The 18,620-nt window shown below is 43.9% G+C and overlaps 1 protein-coding gene across 1 annotated transcript; it reads right to left on the minus strand.

The window, feature by feature from the left end:
- Positions 1 to 623: 623 nt before the first annotated feature.
- Positions 624 to 12,216, minus strand: LOC108671696 (chymotrypsin-like elastase family member 2B). The gene is made up of 9 exons (XM_018159266.2): positions 12,119 to 12,216; positions 11,428 to 11,560; positions 10,651 to 10,718; positions 6,823 to 6,869; positions 5,172 to 5,311; positions 4,709 to 4,860; positions 4,425 to 4,526; positions 2,160 to 2,290; positions 624 to 785 (listed from the first exon to the last, which is right to left on the minus strand). Exons 1-9 carry the CDS (start codon positions 12,186 to 12,188, stop codon positions 624 to 626), a joined length of 1,005 nt encoding a protein of 334 aa, XP_018014755.1. The 5' UTR covers positions 12,189 to 12,216.
- Between the last annotated feature and the right edge of the window lie 6,404 nt (positions 12,217 to 18,620).

Below are 18,620 nucleotides of genomic sequence, written 5' to 3' on the forward strand. Positions count from 1 at the left end.
TCTGGGGGGTTGAATGATGTTCAAGCGGCGCATAATTCCTAATTTATTCAATGATTTAATATACACGTGGCCAATAATTCATACCTTATGAAATGAAAAGAGAGTATTAATGTCGTGAAGCTCGTTTTTTTTTATTAACTCACAATTGTCGATATTCTAACATTTCTGAATTACTCTAAAACTTTGAGGCTATTCCTTTCATTGCAGTATTTAATGAAAATTTAATGAGGTTCTACAAGCTGCACGCCTGAGCCAAATTATGATTCTCTGATAAATCCATCACAAATCTAGGTAGCACAATGTCTGTATATTATTTCAATGTCTATGTATATTACTGCAAAAATTGTAATTGCATATCAGCGTAAATGGCGAGAATGTGTATGAGAATGAATGGGTTAATACGAGAAATGCTGAATTAGTTGTAAGAGAATGAATGAGTTAATGAGGGAAATGCTGAATTAGTTGTAAGAGAATGAATGAGTTAATGAGGGAAATGCTGAATTAATTGTAAGAGAATGAATGAGTTAATAAGAGAAATGCTGAATTAATTGTAAGAGAATGAATGAGTTAATAAGAGAAATGCTGAATTAATTGCCCGTTAATGGTACTTTCATGATGGTGGCTCACTCCATAATTGCTTTCAGCCAATGATCGAATTTGCTGATTTCCGTGAAGGCCGTGACGTCAGAAGTACAGCGGTCGTTTGTGACCCCACCAACGCCCAGCAGCACGAAGCCTCCGCCCTCGCCAAGACCGACCAGCAGAGGTCGGGACATGCGAACATTCTGGCGGGGAACAGGTGGAACATTAATGCGAACATTCTGACAGGGAACAGGTGGAACATTAATGCGAACATTCTGGCGGGGAACAGGTGGAACATTCATGCGAACATTCTGACGGGGAACAGGTGGAACATTAATGCGAACATTCTGACGGGGAACAGGTGGAACATTCATGCGAACATTCTGACGGGGAACAGGTGGAACATTCATGCGAACATTCTGACAGGGAACAGGTGGAACATTCATGCGAACATTCTGACAGGGAACAGGTGGAACATTCATGCGAACATTCTGACAGGGAACAGGTGGAACATTCATGCGAACATTCTGACAGGGAACAGGTGGAACATTCATGCGAACATTCTGACAGGGAACAGGTGGAACATTCATGCGAACATTCTGACAGNCCTATATACAATATCCCGACACAATAAGTATCCTGGATACGCGCCCCAACAGCCCCTATATACAATATCTCGACACGATAAGTATCCTGGATACGCGCCCCAACAGCCCCCATATATCTGTGGTGCCAGTATTACTACACAAAATTTTATTTGTGTTACTTAATTACGTACATTACATTAATCATATTCTTATTAACATGGTTCAGGACAACAGGATTCTAAAATTGCAGAGATTATTGATCGCGAGCAACGCCGGGCTTCTGCTGATTTGTTTATACTAAATATTTGTGAAAGTTTGTGTGTTCGAACCCTGACGCCGTGAGTATATACATATACTATAAAGGGACTGATCGTGCGCGTATCAAATTTCTAATGGTTGAATAACATTTAAAAACGTAAGAGGGGAATGTTGGAATATCGAAGCTGAGATACGATTTTTACTTGGTGGGTGTGAATTTTAGTCAAAATTAAAACTCATTCGTTATATTAGAGTATAAAAACCAGAGTAAAATGAAGTGCTAATACATTATTAAGTTTGAAGTGACTCTAGATTTGTGGAGACGGGATTCGAAAAAACTGTATTGATCGTAAGTAACTGCCACTCACGCCGCATGCCACTCATGCTGCATACCACTCATGCCGCATACCCCTCATGCCGCATAACACTCATGCCGCATACCACTCATGCCGCCTGCCACTCATGCCACATGCCACTGATGCCGCATGACACTCACGCATGCCACTCACGCAGGCCACTCACGCACGGCACTCACATGCCACTCACGCATGCCATTTACTCATGCCACTCACGCACGCCACTCACTTACGCCACTCACGCACGCCACTCACGCACGCCACTCACGAATGCCACTCACGCACGCCACTCACGCACGCCACTCACGCACGCCACTCACGCACGCCACTCACGCACGCCACTCACGCACGCCACTCACGCACGCCACTCACTCACCCCACTCACGCACGCCTGCAGCCCGTTGGTGCAGAGGTGGTAGTCGCTGGGGTAGACCGAGATGCCGGCCGAGGCGCGGCACTGGGTCAGCGACACGCTGTGCAGGCTGCGCTCCGCTACATCGAACCCTCCTGTCATGCACCCAGATAATATATCATTTGAATTTATATCACTTGTTTGCTTATATCGTAAATTAACTTTAACAATTAACGTTTTGCACCCAGATAATATGTCATTTGAATAGATATCATTTGTTTGCTTATATCGTAAATTAACTTTAACAATTAAAGTTTTGCACCCAGATAATGTCATTTGAATTTATATCACTGGTTTGCTTATATCGCAAATTAACTTTAACAATTAAAGTTTTGCACCCAGATATTATATCATTTAAATTTATATCACTTGTCTGCTTATTTCGCAAATTAAGGGGAGCGTCTAGGGTAAAATTTATCTCGGTTATTTACAAACGGATCACTCTGAAACTTGTTACACATATGTAAAATAGAATTCTAAGACATTTTTGTTCGTGTGAATTTTTCGAAAAAAATAAACGAAAACGTGAAATTCTTAGAAAACGGCCAAAAAAGGGGGTACCGTAGAAATTTATCTCCTCCTAGGATTTTCAAGCTAAAACATTGAGACACATATCATGCGATGCGTCAAGACCATATCTAAAACGCAACACGAGGGTTTTTGGGATTTCTCATTTTTGTGGGTGTGGGAGCATTTTTCGTAAATTTTTCGAAAATTTTTCGATTTTACCCCCGCCACCCCCCCTTTTGCGGAATAAAATCCAAACTATAACGAAATTGGAAAAACGCACGTGTTACGTTCTAGATAATTTTGTTGCGCATCGAATGGTATTTGTCTCATTGTTGTAGCTTAAAAACTCTAGGAGGAGATAGGTTTGCAGTGACAATAAGTTAACTTTTCAGTAGAGCCCGTCAAAGTCCCGCGCGCATCGGAATAGGCACTCAATGTAGCAAGGATACAAAACTAAACGTTACTGGAGCTTGATTCCAGTCAAGGATGGTGGGAGCGACTGCATGCACACCTCCTCATACGACGCCAGGCGGGTAACTAAGGTGCACTTCAAGCAGACACTCTATTTAAAGTGCTCGCAGCGAATTTCCTCCCATTCTATTTGTTAAAGAACTACCCCACCCCCCTCCCTTTCATGATCTGTCGTGAACGCATAAATCAACGTACAGAGATGGTTTTGGTACCGTTGGATAGATCAGAATGTCAGCTTTAAGATGAGACTAAAAACCGGAAAAGCCGAAATCCAAAATTTTACCCTAGACGCTCCCCTTAACTTTAATTAAAAATTAACGTTTTCTATAAAGATGTGAATTTTTGTGGACTTTTCTTTGCTTTTAAATTCTTAATACATCATTTGTAATATAATACTATGCTAATACAATATATAGGCATCTTGCATACAGGCGAAGGTATCCTACCTACAGGTATGGGTGGTCGTGGCAGTGAAGGTATCCTACCTACAGGGGAGGATGGTCGAGGCAGTGAAGGTATCCTACCTACAGGGGAGGGTGGTCGTGGCAGTGAAGGTATCCTACCTACAGGGGAGGATGGTCGTGGCAATGAAGGTATCCTACATACAGGGGAGGGTGGTCGTGGCAGTGAAGGTAGGGGAGGATGGTCGTGGCAGTGAAGGTATCCTACCTACAGGGGAGGGTGGTCGTGGCAGTGAAGGTATCCTACCTACAGGGGAGGATGGTCGTGGCAATGAAGGTATCCTACATACAGGGGAGGGTGGTCGTGGCAGTGAAGGTCTCCTACCTACAGGGGAGGATGGTCGTGGCAGTGAAGGTATCCTACCTACAGGGGAGGGTGGTCGTGGCAGTGAAGGTATCCTACCTACAGGGGAGGGTGGTCGTGGCAGTGAAGGTATCCAACCTACAGGGGAGGATGGTCGTGGCAGTGAAGGTCTCCTACCTACAGGGGAGGATGGTCGTGGCAGTGAAGGTATCCTACATACAGGGGAGGATGGTCGTGGCGGTGAAGGTATCCTACATACAGGGGAGGATGGCAGCGGCAGGAGTCCGGACAATATCATAATTGACGAAAGCATTGGTCCGTTTTGTCTGCTATTTATTATTGTAATTCTCGCCTCCACACGAACAAGGAGCACTAAAAAGTCAAGTAATGAAATGCTTCTCAGACGCCAATAGCTAAGAAGCTTCTCTTCACGTCCTGCCACACTGCCACCGTCACTACCTGCCACACTGCCACCGTCACTACCTGCCACACTGCCATCATCAATGTGGGTGACGTAGAGGGCATAGCGAGGGCTGGAAGGGTCGTAGCCTCGCGAGGTCGGGAGGCAGACAAACTGGATGTCGTCTGTTGAGGAAATAAAACATCCAGGTGAGAGAAAACGCAACAAGTTTTTGAACAAATAATCGCCACAATCAAGATGAACAAATGCAACAAATATTGTTTGGATCAATACTGGGATATAAGTCTAAAAAAAGAGAATCCCGAGCATTTGGGTCAATGGAGCTTGTCTGGAGCACCCGACTTGCCTGTGGCGCTGACTGGCTGTCCGAGCTTGACGAGCGCCAGGGCGTTCAAGTCTCTGGCGCTGTCGAAGTCCGTGGGGCGGCGCGTGAAGACCACGGGAACGCTCACGATCTTGCTCCTGTCAGCGCGCCCGAGTCCCAAAAATGCCGTCGAGCTGAAGGCGACACAAACATAACATACAGGCATCTCATTGAACAAAAATTTCATTGGGTAAGTTGGGCACATTTTGCTTACAATGTCGGATGTATATATGCTGCAACTGAACTTTTGGTAATACCTGTTCTTGTTGTACGAACTACCAATTCAAGGTGAAATCCAGTTCCTTTTCTGTACGCCTCACAAGCTGCCAGCCTCACATGAGGTTCTGCACGCCTCACAAGCCCCAGCCTCACATGAGGTTCTGCACGCCTCACAAGCCCCAGCCTCACATGAGGTTCTGCACGCCTTACAAGCCCCCAGCCTCACATGAGGTTCTGCTGCAGGCACGAGGCGTCCGTCAGCACCCAGAGGGGGGCCACGAGGGCCCCGTTGCAGTAGACGATGGTGAGGCCCTGCCCGGGGGCCACCGCCCCCAGCCCCACCATGAACGGCCAGTCCGCGCCATCCTGTAGGGGCGGCAGTTATTGTGATAACAATGATGATGATGATCAGGATAATGATGAGGAGGATAATGATGAGGAGGATAATGATGAGTGATATAGTGACGATAATGATGAGTGATATAATGATGATAATGATAACGATGAGTGATATAATGATGATAATGATAATGATGAGTGATATAATGATAATAATGATAATGATGAGTGATGTAATGATGATAATGATAATGATGATCATATAATGATAACAATGATAATGATGATCATATAATGATAACAATGATGATGATGATCATATAATGATGATAATGATTAGTCACATAATGATAACGATGATAATGATGAGGGGGATAGTGATAACAATGATAATGATGTGTGATATAATGATGATAATGACAATGATGTAAGATATAATGATGATAATGATAATGATGTGTGATATAATGATGATAATGACAATGATGTAAGATATAATGATGATAATGATGTATGATATAATGATGATAATGATAATGATGTATGATATAATGATGATAATGATAATGATGTATGATATAATGATGATATTGATAATGATGTGTGATATAATGATGATAATGATAATGATGCATGATATAATGATGATAACGATAATGATGTATGATATAATGATGATAATGATAATGATGTATGATATAATGATGATAATGATAGTGATGAGTCATATAATGATGATAATGATAATGATGTGTGACATAATGATGATAATGATAATGCTTTGTCATATAATGATGATAATGATTAGTCATATAATGATGATAATGATAATGAAGAGTGGTATAGAACTGATGATAATAGGTGATGTAATTATTCATAATGATGAGTGACTTAAGTAATGATAATATGTGATTTAATTATTGATAATGATGAGTGGTAGAAGTGATGATAATACGTGATTTAAATATTGATGAGTGATATAATAAATGTGGTAAGCTAGGACTGATAGAAGGACAATCCAGGATTTCTTGTTTCGTACATTTGATTTTTGATTTTTGTCAAATCGCCATTTTCCGTACTAACTTCTGGCCTCACTAACACACTAGCATAGAAGATTTTTGGCCGCACTAGCACGCAACTAACACACTATTTACCAACTCACTAGCGTGGATGGCATTAGTGTTCACTAGCACGTCACCTACTCACTAGCATGGATGGCAGTAGTGTTCACTAGCACGTCACCAACTAACTAGCGAGGATGGCATTAGTGTTCACTAGCACGTCACCAACTAACTAGCGTGGATGGCATTAGTGTTCACTAGCACGTCACCTACTCACTATCGTGGATGGCATTAGTGTTCACTAGCACGTCACCTACTCACTAGCATGGATGGCATTAGTGTTCACTAGCACGTCACCTACTCACTATACTAGCACGTCACCGACTAACTAGCCTGGAAGCCATTAGTGTTCACTAGCACGTCACCGACTAACTAGCCTGGAAGCCATTAGTGTTCACTAGCAAATCACTAACTCACTTCTGCCGCTTTCCGAGACCCGCACGTGACAGGCTCAGGTCTGGGGCCTGAAAATTCAAGATCATCGTTTCATTAAATTTCCCTCAATAAGTACATAAATAAATAAAGAAATAAGAACATATGACGCGGGAAAATAACAGAATTAATTCCTTCTTCCATTGACCTCTAAGAATCCTTTGAAGGGGAGAACTAAATAGTAATTGGTTCATTGAAATGATCACCCGACTGGCACAGCGTGGAGTGGGGCGCTGGTCAGGCGCTGCTCAGGCGCTGGTCAGGCGCCTACTGCAGTGCTCACCACGTGACTGCAGCTACCGTGAAGTGGGGCGCTAGTCAGGCGCTGCTCAGGCGCTGGTCAGCACACTACTGTATAGTGCTCACCACGTGACTGGCTACCACGTAAAGTAGGGCGCTGGTCAGGCGCTGGTCAGCACCCTACTGTAGTGCTCACCACGTGACTGGCTACCACGTAAAGTAGGGCGCTGGTCAGGCGCTGGTCAGCCGCCCACTGTTATACCCTACGTCGTATGGCGGCTATCTAAACCATTTCAGGTTGGCCGTAAGTTCTCATGTCGAGTATTGGACGTATTAGCAATACTGATGGACTTACCTTACAATGAAGCAGTTATTAGCATGCATTACGCTGCTCAGAAATAATCCCACCATCTCATAACGCTAATGAGATCACCTTCACATATAAACAATATCTGTTATCCTGGACTTGAAATTGTTGTCCATTCTCTGAATTTTTGTAATTGATTATAAGATGTGTTGAAAATTGAATACCAATGATGTTTAATTAAGGTAGTGTTAGTCATCGTAGACTAATTAAGGCAGTGTTAGTCATAGTAAAATTTGTTTATTTATTGTTTTTTAATTTTATCCAACATAGTTATTAAAAGAAAACAAAGAAAAAAGTAATACAGCCTGAATTTGTGCGATCACGAAATGACAAATAAGGAAAGTTACGAAATTTCAATTGGTTTCAGCGGTCCAGGAAGAGTTGGCATGAGAGTCAGCAGCTATTGTCTTGCCTGGTAAGTTATTGAACTGTTGACAACTGTCACTACAAACCGTGAAGACAGTGTCGGGGAAACTAGCTTGATATCTGTTGTACAGCGTATAGAGACAGGAATAGCGGACATTGCATCGTGTTAGTGCGTAGACCTTATGATGAGTTTAGGACGTCGTAGTCCACGGTCACGATGATGCGCCGCCTTCGTCGTCCTCCGTCTCCGAGTCGTCGTCGGATGTAACGTTGGACGTGTTCCGTCTATTTGCCCTCCTTTGGGCCACTTGATGCAAGATGCTATTGCTTGTAACTTGCTGAGGGTGGTTTCCCATTACTGGACAATCCGGGATCTTTCTCAACCACTTGTCCAGTTGTCTCTTGAATGTTGCAAGAGTAAACTCCCCTCCTCTCAGCGCTTTTGGTAAGACATTAAAGAGCCTCGGTCCTACCACGGACAGTGATCCCTCATGAAGAGTCTGTACTCTGGCCGCGGCTCGGTTATTAAATGGGGGAATCCTGCACAGTCTCCCCCTTCTTTCGTTGTAATATGTCATTATTTTGGAGGTCTCACTCTCAAAGTTGGGAGCCAGTCCGTTTATCATCTTCCAAGTGTACAGTATGATATACCTTTCCCTTATTCTCTCCAGTGAGTGCAGTTCCAGGTGTTTCAGCCTTTCCCAGTAGTTCAGGTTCAGCTCCCTCATGCCGCTGATCCTGTACGTGAAGGTCCGCTGCACTGCCTCCAGTTTCCGCACCGCACCCGCCTTGAGTGGCGACCAAAGCTGGCAGCAATACTCAAGATTGGAGAGCACGAGGGCTCTGAAGAGTGTAATCATTGGTGCTGCTTCTCTCGTTCGAAATGTCCGCCATATTGAAATGTCCGCCTTTGCCGGTTGCGCGCGACTATTTCCTCGATATGGGCATCGAATGAGGCTTCAGTACTCATCAACACTCCGAGGTCTCGAACTAGTTGCTTCTCCTCAATTTCTGTGCCATCTGATGCCAAGTAGCGATGTGGCATCCCGATCTCTGTGCGGTGTCTGTATCTCATTACTTCGAACTTGGTGCCGTTGAACTGCATATTGTTCACTAGGGCCCAATCGTAGATTGACGATAGATCATCCTGTAACCTCTCGCAGTCTAGGCCATCTGTGATCTTCATCAGCACTCTTGTATCGTCCGCAAATGACGATGTAGATGCATGGGTGAGTTCTGAGTCAATATCGGCAATGTGGATGAGGAAGAGGATCGGTCCAAGCACTGAGCCCTGCGGAACTCCGCTTTTCACCTTCGCTTCTCTCGATTTCGAGTCCAATTGCGACAGCTTGTACTCTATCTTTAAGGAAGTTTTGGATTCACCTTAACAGGCTTCCTCCTACCCCCAACAGCCTCAGCTTTCTAAAGAGCACCCCATGGTCAACTTTGTCAAAAGCTTTAGAAAAGTCTAGGTATACCACGTCCACGCCAGCTCCCTCCTCTAGCTGGGCCACTAGATGGTGGTGATGCTCCAGTAACTGCGACAAACAGGAACGATTACGCCGGAACCCATGTTGTCCGTTATTGTACAGGTCAGCCTCTTCCATATACCGGACAAGCCTCCTGACCACTACCTTCTCAAAAACCTGGATCACATGTGAGGTCAAGGTCACAGGTCTGTAATTTTGGGGTCTGTCCCTCGGACCTCCTTTGTGGATTGGCGTTATCAGTCCCACTTTGAGACCCTCAGGGTTAATTCTCTCTGTTATCGAGGCTTTCCAGAGCATTGTGAGCGGAGCGTTCAGTGCTCCAACACACTTCTTCAACAGCACTGCCGGAATTCCGTCGGGTCCTGGTGCTGAAAACGTCGCCAATTCTTTGATACTTATTTCCATGTCTTCCGGTCCAAACTCAATGTTCTCCAACTCTATACCGCCTGGCAGCTCCTGGAGAACTTCAATTTCATTCTCCTCCCTTGAGTAGCGGGGGTTACTGAACACTGATTCAAACTGAGATCCCAGTAACTCACACATGCCCTGGTCATCTCCAACAATGACTTCGTTTTCCTTAAGCGGGCCTACTGGCGTCTTTATTTTAGCCTTGGACTGAGCATATTTAAAAAAAATATTTGGGGTTCTCTTTGATGACCTCAACCACTCGCTCTTCCGCGGCTTGTTCTTCCATCCTGTGCGAGACCTGAAGCCTGAGTTCAATTTTCTTGTGCAAATTTACTAGCCTCTGTCTTCTCGTATCACTAGTGGATTTAGCTATTTGTTTATTTAATCGCTTGCGTTTTCTCATAAGGATTCGTCTGTCTCTCGGAATGCTGCGGACTTTAGGCCCTGATTTTCTTGGTGTATGACGCACACATACCTGTGCTAGTTTCTCACACAGTTTTGTGTAGATTTCTTCTGCATTCATCTCTTGAAACTCCGCTCTCCAATCGATTTCGTCCATTTCATTCCAAATTGCCCCCCAATCTGTTCTTCGATTGTGAAAGTTAAGTCCTGCCAGTCCCCCGTAGAGTAGCGTATTAGTGCATAGAGTAGCGTATTGGTGCATAGAGTAGCTTATTAGTGCATAAAGAAGCGTATTAGTGCATAGAGTAGCGTATTAGTGCATATAGTAGCGGATTAGTACATAGAGTAGCTTATTAGTGCATAGAGTAGAGTATTAGAGCATAGAGTAGCGTATTAGTGCATACAGTAGCGTATTAGTGCGACATGGAATTATTAGACTATGCATTTAACTGTATTGACTTCCATACATCACATGTTTAAGAGCCAACACAAAATACTGCATTATGCGTAATTTTTAAGAAGAAAAACTTGCGTTCTTACCTGAGGAGATGCTGCCGCTGGCCGCGATGACGAGAGGGCAACAGACAAGCACATCGTTGGTGCCAGACCTGCGGTAGCGCAAAGATTCTGGCTTATGTCTTCAAGATTCTCACTTCAAGTGCGGTAATACGTACTAAGATTCTGGCTTATGCCTTCAAGATTCTCACTTCAAGTGCGGTAATACAAAGATTCTGGCTTATGCCTTCAAGATTCTCACTTCAAGTGCGGTAATACAAAGATTCTGGCTTATGCCTTCAAGATTCTCACTTCAAGTGCGGTAATACAAAGATTCTGGCTTATGCCTTCAAGATTCTCACTTCAAGTGCGGTAATACAAAGATTCTGGCTTATGCCTTCAAGATTCTCACTTCAAGTGCGGTAATACAAAGATTCTGGCTTATGCCTTCAAGATTCTCACTTCAAGTGCGGTAATACAAAGATTCTGGCTTATGCCTTCAAGATTCTCACTTCAAGTGCGGTAATACAAAGATTCTGGCTTATGCCTTCAAGATTCTCACTTCAAGTGCGGTAATACAAAGATTCTGGCTTATGCCTTCAAGATTCTCACTTCAAGTGCGGTAATACAAAGATTCTGGCTTATGCCTTCAAGATTCTCACTTCAAGTGCGGTAATNCTCACTGTTCCACACCACTCACTGTTCCACGCCACACAACTCACTGTTCCACACCACTCACTGTTCCACGCCACACCACTCACTGTTCCACACCACTCACTGTTCCATGCCACACCACTCACTGTTCCACGCCACACAACTCACTGTTCCACGCCACACGCATGCGTGGCAATGAAGTTCGCTATGTCCAGGGGCTGGAACTTGTCTGCGAGTTGCGGGCAGTTGCGCAGCGGCGTGCAGCGCCCGGGGTTGGACTGCGTGCCTCCCACCGTGCAGCCTGCGTAGGAAATATTCATGGAAATTGGAAGAAATTTATCTTTTACATTGATCTTACATTGGCAATATTCCTCTTTCCTAATACAGGAAAATTTTGTTTACGTTTTTGAAATCTGAAAATTAAAATAGTTTAGGATATCTGGACTGGAAATTTTGTGTAATAATTCCAGGATATTTATACAATATTGGTAAATTACTATCTCTTCACATTTTTATTATAATCATATTGGTACAATTTATGTTCAGAAATAATTTGATCTCCTCAGATTTTAGGCACCGAATTAAACGCCACATATCACTAATTTAGTTACACAATACATTTTATTAAATATTATCACAAAATTACTTGCAAGACACCAGCGGGTCTCTGGCTTACCCCCTACAGCTTCGCTAAAATTTACCTTCTCGGCATCACGTACGATGCTCGTCACCGTTCTTAGAAATGCAGTCCACGAAGAGATACGAGGATTCGTTTACCACGCACACTATTGATACAATTCGTCTGTACGAACGATGATGAGCTTCAAACAAGTTAATTACGCTTGTAAACTCTACTTACGCTGAGCCAAAGTCGCTTTGATGACAGTGAGCAGAATCGCTGCAACACACGAGAGGCGAGAGTGCCACATCTTGTCATGTACGAAGCAAGAGCACGACTGAGATGTTCCATGCGGCGTCAAGGCCACGAGGCAACCACCAAACCCGGAAAATATTTGCTAATAAGCTTCACTAACCACAAATTATTATAGCTCAGTACCAAGTCTGGCCAGGAGCTAAGGGATCAAGAGTTCTCAGCGGTCGCCCACTTATATTATTTATATCAGTGTACCTGATATTGAATGCCATGGCTTAACTATTACTTTAAAATTTTAATGAGCAACAGACTGGATAAAGCTATGGAGAAATATATATTCAGACTTTAAATGCCCAGCACCAAATCGAACCTAATGGAAGTCTAGTAGCTATTGCAAACTGTTGTCAGTTTTAAAAGATTAGGTCGAAGTACCTGTATTTAGATCTCCTGTGAACCAGCCACGAAAAGTACAAGAATCGGCGTCAGGCCACATCAGGCACCGTCATCACTATGATATGATATGATTCATAACTTTCAGAAAGAAGTTATTTTCTAAAAATTTTTTTTGGCATATTTTGGGTTGTTCCGGAATTTTTTCATTTAACATGGTAGGTATTTATATTTCAGATCGTTCCGGAAATTCCCAGTGACACGGAAGTGTGGCGTCAGGCGCAGTCCAGAGTTTGCTCGCTCTGGCGACTTTGGTGCATAGTTTGTTCTTGCAGAAATTTGTGTGCCTTCCATATTTTTTCATTGTTTTAATGAAATTTATCCTTCAAATATGAGGTTATTTACGAACTTTGAAGTAGACATCAAGGCTGTTGCTAATATTTGTGAATGCATTCTAAGGGCATGAGAAGCAGGGATAGAAGTTTCCGATTACCACCACCTCCAGCTTCTCGAAGGCAGCAATCGGTGGACAAATTGGCCTTTCGATGATTCGGTCAATAGGTAGGAAGTCGAATAGGAAAATTTTTTTTTATTTTTCGTAATGCTTTGTCATTGTAAATGCAAATGCGTGCTGCTTTAGTTTAAATTTGTCGTTGAATGTCGAGAGTTGAAGGCATCTGGTCATCAATGGTCACAGGACTGGTGTTTAGTCAATGGTCTTCTAGAGCCCCCGTTACGGGTCGCCTGCCGAAGACCACAACTGCCCTGGATGTAATGGACCATCATGATTCCTGCCTTCCGGAACGTAGCCATCAACACTTCTGGACAATCATATCTAGGCCGTGGGTCGAACCAGCCCTCGGTCGAACGGCCACTTGTCGAAGGACGATAAATTTTGGAACAGAACTATGCTATCTGAAATCTAACCTCAGATGCGGTGAACGTTAAATTACGTAATTTAACGATGCCCGGAAGTCAGATTCGATCCGCGGCCTGGTGGTGCACGGCAGGTTCTATGCGAGGCCGGAGGAAGACAAAGCCGAGTGGTTAACGGCTGATTGGTTGCTGTCCGGAGAGATCCCAGGCGTTCGATTCAGGGCTTATTGGTGCACAAATTGGTGGTGCACGGCTGCGCTCCCATAGTTTATCGCCCAAGAACTCAATTTATTCACTTACTGGTATCGGGGGGAGCGCAGCCGTGCACCACCAATTTTGTGCACCAATAAGCCCTGAATCGAACGCCTTGGATCTCTCCGGACAGCAACCAATCAGCCGTTAACCACTCGGCTTTGTCTTTCTCCGGCCTCGCATAGAACCTGCCGTGCACCACCAGGCCGCGGATCGAATCTGACTTTCGGGCATCGTTAAATTACGTAATTTAACGTTCACCGCATCTGAGGTTAGGTTTCAGATAGCATAGTTCTGTTCCAAAATTTATCGTCCTTCGACAAGTGGCCGTTCGACCGAGGGCTGGTTCGACCCACGGCCTAGATATGATTGTCCAGAAGTGTTGATGGCTACGTTCCAGAAGGCAGGAATCATGATGGTCCATTACATCCAGGGCAGTGGTGGTCTTCGGCACGCGACCCATAAACTATGGCTGGTCAATCGCCACTGGCTGGTTGAGTCAGCAACTTGTGTGTTGATTGGCTAATGGGTTCACCAGTGTTTATTAGCCAATCAGCATTAACAGTGTTGGTGGACATCAGTGTTGGCCATGTCCACCATGGACCGCCATGCTCACCATGGCCTGTCATGCATGTCCTCCATGGTCCGCCATAACCACCATGGCCCGCCATGTCCACCATGGCCCGCCATGTCCACCATGGCCCGCCACGTCTAAGCTGCCCAGTCTTCATAGAGCCGTCGTGCGGTGAGGTTGTGCTGCGCGTGGTGTCGTGTAGCTGTACTTCGTAGTTCGTGCCGCAGCTTCTGTGTCCACGCGCGATCTGCTTCTTGCCTGCTTATCTCTTATCCTGCTGTCAATGCACAAGTTTTCTCTGCTTAACTTTGAGTGAGTTTGAACCACGCGCTAAGTTCACAGCTTTGGCAAATTGTAGAAATTAAATCTGGTCGCTAGCTGTGATGAGAGCAGTTTGAAGTGTGCCTAAATAGTTGTGTGCTCTGATATAATAATTATAATTCTAGGGCTCTCTGATATCATAATAATAATGGTGTTCTCTGATATAATGATAGGTGTTGAATCGGTATTGTTGGTGCCGATATGGACACGAAATGTTACCGTTAAATAGGAAGAGATATCTTCTACACTCTCAAATTTTCAAGTCTCTTTAAGATATACTGAAGTGCGGGTTCTCAATAATCAACATCGTGGCGCACACATAACAGTGTCGGTCCTGAAATTTTCGAATAAAAATTGGTTTGCGGTAATGAAAATGAGTTAGAATCTTGATAAAGTGTCTTGAAATTGGGAAAATATGCTTAAAGTTGTGAAGAAAAATTGTTCAAATATTCAAATGACGAGATTTTGAAGTCACATGTCGGATTTTTCGTGTAGGTACCACTGTGCTCTAAGACACGAGTGCTCTTTAACTTTCGTGTTAATTAGGTGTATCTTTTAAGGATTGGAAATAAGAAATTTCGATATGATATTGCGGTGAATTTTGTTAATACAAAAAAAAAAGAAATAATAATACAAGAAAAGAAATGTTAATACAAAAAAGAAAATACAAAAAGAATGTTGATCTGAAGTTAAGATATCCTGAGGACAATTGAACAACAGTTTAAAGTTATTTGTACTCGGGTGTTCGGCACTGCATGGCATCTGTGTTCTTGCTATTGTCTTGATTGCGTTCTCATTAGTCAGTTAAACTTCTCTACTTAGGCCTGTCGTATTCGACGAGCAACTCTACTTAGGCCTATCGTACTCACGAGCAACTCTACTTAGGCCTATCGTACTCGACGAGCAACTCTACTTAGGCCTATCGTACTCGACGAGCAACTCTACTTAGGCCTATCGTACTCGACGAGCAACTCTACTTAGGCCTATCGTACTCGACGAGCTACTCTACTTAGGCCTAGTTTCTCGTCGACTCGTTACATTCTCTTTTCGTCTCAAAGATTTAGTCGTAAATTTCGAGGCATTGCTATTAAGATTTTAATATCGAGACGTGTTCTCTCTATATACAATCAAATTTAGCTTACGTTTAAGGCACTTGGTCTTCCCTATGATATCAAAATATGCGCTTAGCTTATTAAACTAAATAAACTATCATTGAAATTTCGAGCTGAGATCAAACGGACTCGAAATTCCGCGCGCTGCTGATGAGAACGCGGCATTAATAAACGTTAAGTAATTACTAAGCACGTCATTAAATATTAACGGCACCATAAAATACCAAAACCGCCCCAAATTACCATGGCCATCACAATATATCAAGTCCAGGACCACAAATCCTGCATTAAATAATGAGCTTTCACCAAATATTGAAGCCACCACCAAATATTGCAGAAACTACAAAATCCCAAGGCTATGTACGAAGTCCAGTACACCAATTAAGTCCTGCTCTCGTCATCAATGCGGTATTCTGACGATCCTGCTATTCCTCTGTCGTTCATGAGCGCCGCTGGTATGATTTATGTGAATATTCGAACGCCTGCAGAACTATCGCCTGTTGAATCTTTCAAGACCAAGGACTCTTGAACGCATGAAAAACTAAGGACATCGTGGCCTTCTGACTAAAGACTCTTGAATGCTATCAAAACCAAGGATTAGAAGGCGATTTCTTACTGCTCCAAGAATGATGCGATATTCAGAAATACTCTGGCCAATGGTCATCAAGTTTGACCCGTGCAAACGAATTATCCAGCAAATAATCACAATGGTCATGTTCAATTTAGTTGGATATCGCGCGATGCATGGCACGAACAACAGGAAGTTGATCATTCGCTGACTTGTGAAGTTATTTGGAATGCAGCGACTAGATAGAGAAAGAAAATTTTAGTCCATTCGTTTTCCGGCTCGTTCAGAATTAGTCAGAAGCATTAGTCAGAACTCAGAATTAGTCACCGCAATAAGAACTCTTCTCAAGAAAATCTGAAGTAAATTCTCGTGGAAGTTGAAACTAAAGTTTGCGTTTTTCGTCGTGCGCGACTTCCCAACTAGCTGAGCCCTTGCTACTGCGTTGGCTCTGCAGCCGTCATTCGGAGCCAACGACAGGAACGCCTTTTGAAGGTTGACGAAGTTTCCACTTTTGGCTCACTTAAGTCCAGAGTTGCGGCCGTTGTTACGCCACTGTGCGTCCGAGCGAGAGTGCATCGCAGAGTGGTGGTGTTACCCAGTGGTGTGGTCGTTATGCCGGTCAGCAATAGTGCCTTTGCGCAGTTATTTGAATAGTGAAGCAAAGTAGTGTTGGGGCGATGCAGTCACCAAGTCATCGCGCAGTCGGGAGACTCAGTGATCGGGCTATTGTTCAAATCCGAATTGGGGTCCCATTGCAACCCATTATTTAGCATTAGGTGAAAACCAGTTGGTCTTAGTGGGAGCCAGTGTCAGTGTTCTAGGGCAAACTAGTGCCAGTGTTCTAGTGCAAACTAGTGCCAGTGTTCTAGTGCAACATAGTGCTTAGGCAATAGCACAACCCCGCAAAGGGGGTCCCATGTCCCGCCGCCGTCTGATGCCCCACCGCCACCATGTACGGGGGAGGATCCGCCGCCGCCAACAACCTCATGAACATGATGGGCTTCGGCCAGAAGCCCGGCCGCGGAGGAGGCGGCATGTCCAAGAGGGGGGACGGCGAGAGCAACATTAATCAGTGAGTACCCGGGGAGGGGGCATGTCCAAGAGGGGGACGGCGAGAGCAACATTAATCAGTGAGTACCCGGGGAGGGAGCATGTCCAAGAGCGGGGACGGCGAGAGCAACATTAATCAGTGAGTACCCGGGTAGAGTACTAACCCCTCCACCTTGTTCCCAACAAGATGCAATAAGCATGTCAAAAAACCTTGTCGCAAATGTAAAAAATTTATGTCAAAATTAGCACTGCAGTCTTTCCAGCACTGCCAAGAGCCGATGATAAATACACAGCCGGATTACCTAGCCGTAAACCAGGTTTACTCGCAATCTTGCAAAAACCCGCATAGACTGTAAGAGAAGTTTTAAACATGAACGTATCAGGTCCATCGACCGTTGAAATCACGAATATTAAGTTTGCGATATATTATTTTTCCTCATTTATCGAGCGGTATATTAATATTTAACAAATATTCATTTATTTAGGGTAGAGGTCTTCCTTATGACATGGGCTTCATTAAAATCTATATCATTCTCTGCAAATTCCTCCAAATTCAGTTTCTAAATGAGTTTAATTTTCTTGTTTTATTTGAATCAACGAGTTTTAAATTCTGCCGTGAAGAGAGATTTTGTGCCGCGTTTCGCTCACCTTATAGAAACATCAGGATGTTGAAATGGAGCAGCGGAGTGCACCAACAGCCTTCATCACGGCTGCTGGAAAGAGATTAAATTTAAGTATTAATCGCTTGGACCAGTTGAGCTCATGCACAAAACGCGCATATTCTGGCATTGGAGTTCAGGAGAGCCTCGGGATTTGTTCGTATTTGTTGATTATCCGCGTGGATTTTTGCGCTGAATTAAAACTATTTCCGTTATTTCTAGCTTACTGTTAAGGTGAGGTAAAATTTCGGGATTTAACACAAGCTCCTCTAGAGTTCATGCAGTATTGTGGCCCTAGCACGGGGTTAGGTGTTCCAGAAGCTTAATGCATTATGGGACTTCTAGACGGGTTCTTCTTTCGCATAAGAATAATTGCGCTACTCCGCTGTTACAAGTGTATTTGTATGCGACATTTGGTGTGGTGGAGTCCTAATTATTGTGGGGCTGAGATGTTGCTAGCGATTTGGCTTGTTACTGTGGGGTGCTCGGAGCAAATTATCAGTTGTGATCCCTGGTTGTCAGTTGTACGCGAGGAATGTTGATAATGTTAGTAGACCAGACCACGAGGAATGTTGATAATGTTAGTAGACCAGACCACGAGGAATGTTGATAATGTTAGTAGACCAGACCACGAGGAATGTTGATAATGTTAGTAGACCAGACCACGAGGAATGTTGATAATGTT

Source organism: Hyalella azteca, unplaced genomic scaffold (assembly GCF_000764305.2).
Source record: "Hyalella azteca isolate HAZT.00-mixed unplaced genomic scaffold, Hazt_2.0.2 contig9004, whole genome shotgun sequence".
Lineage (NCBI taxonomy): Eukaryota > Metazoa > Arthropoda > Malacostraca > Amphipoda > Hyalellidae > Hyalella > Hyalella azteca.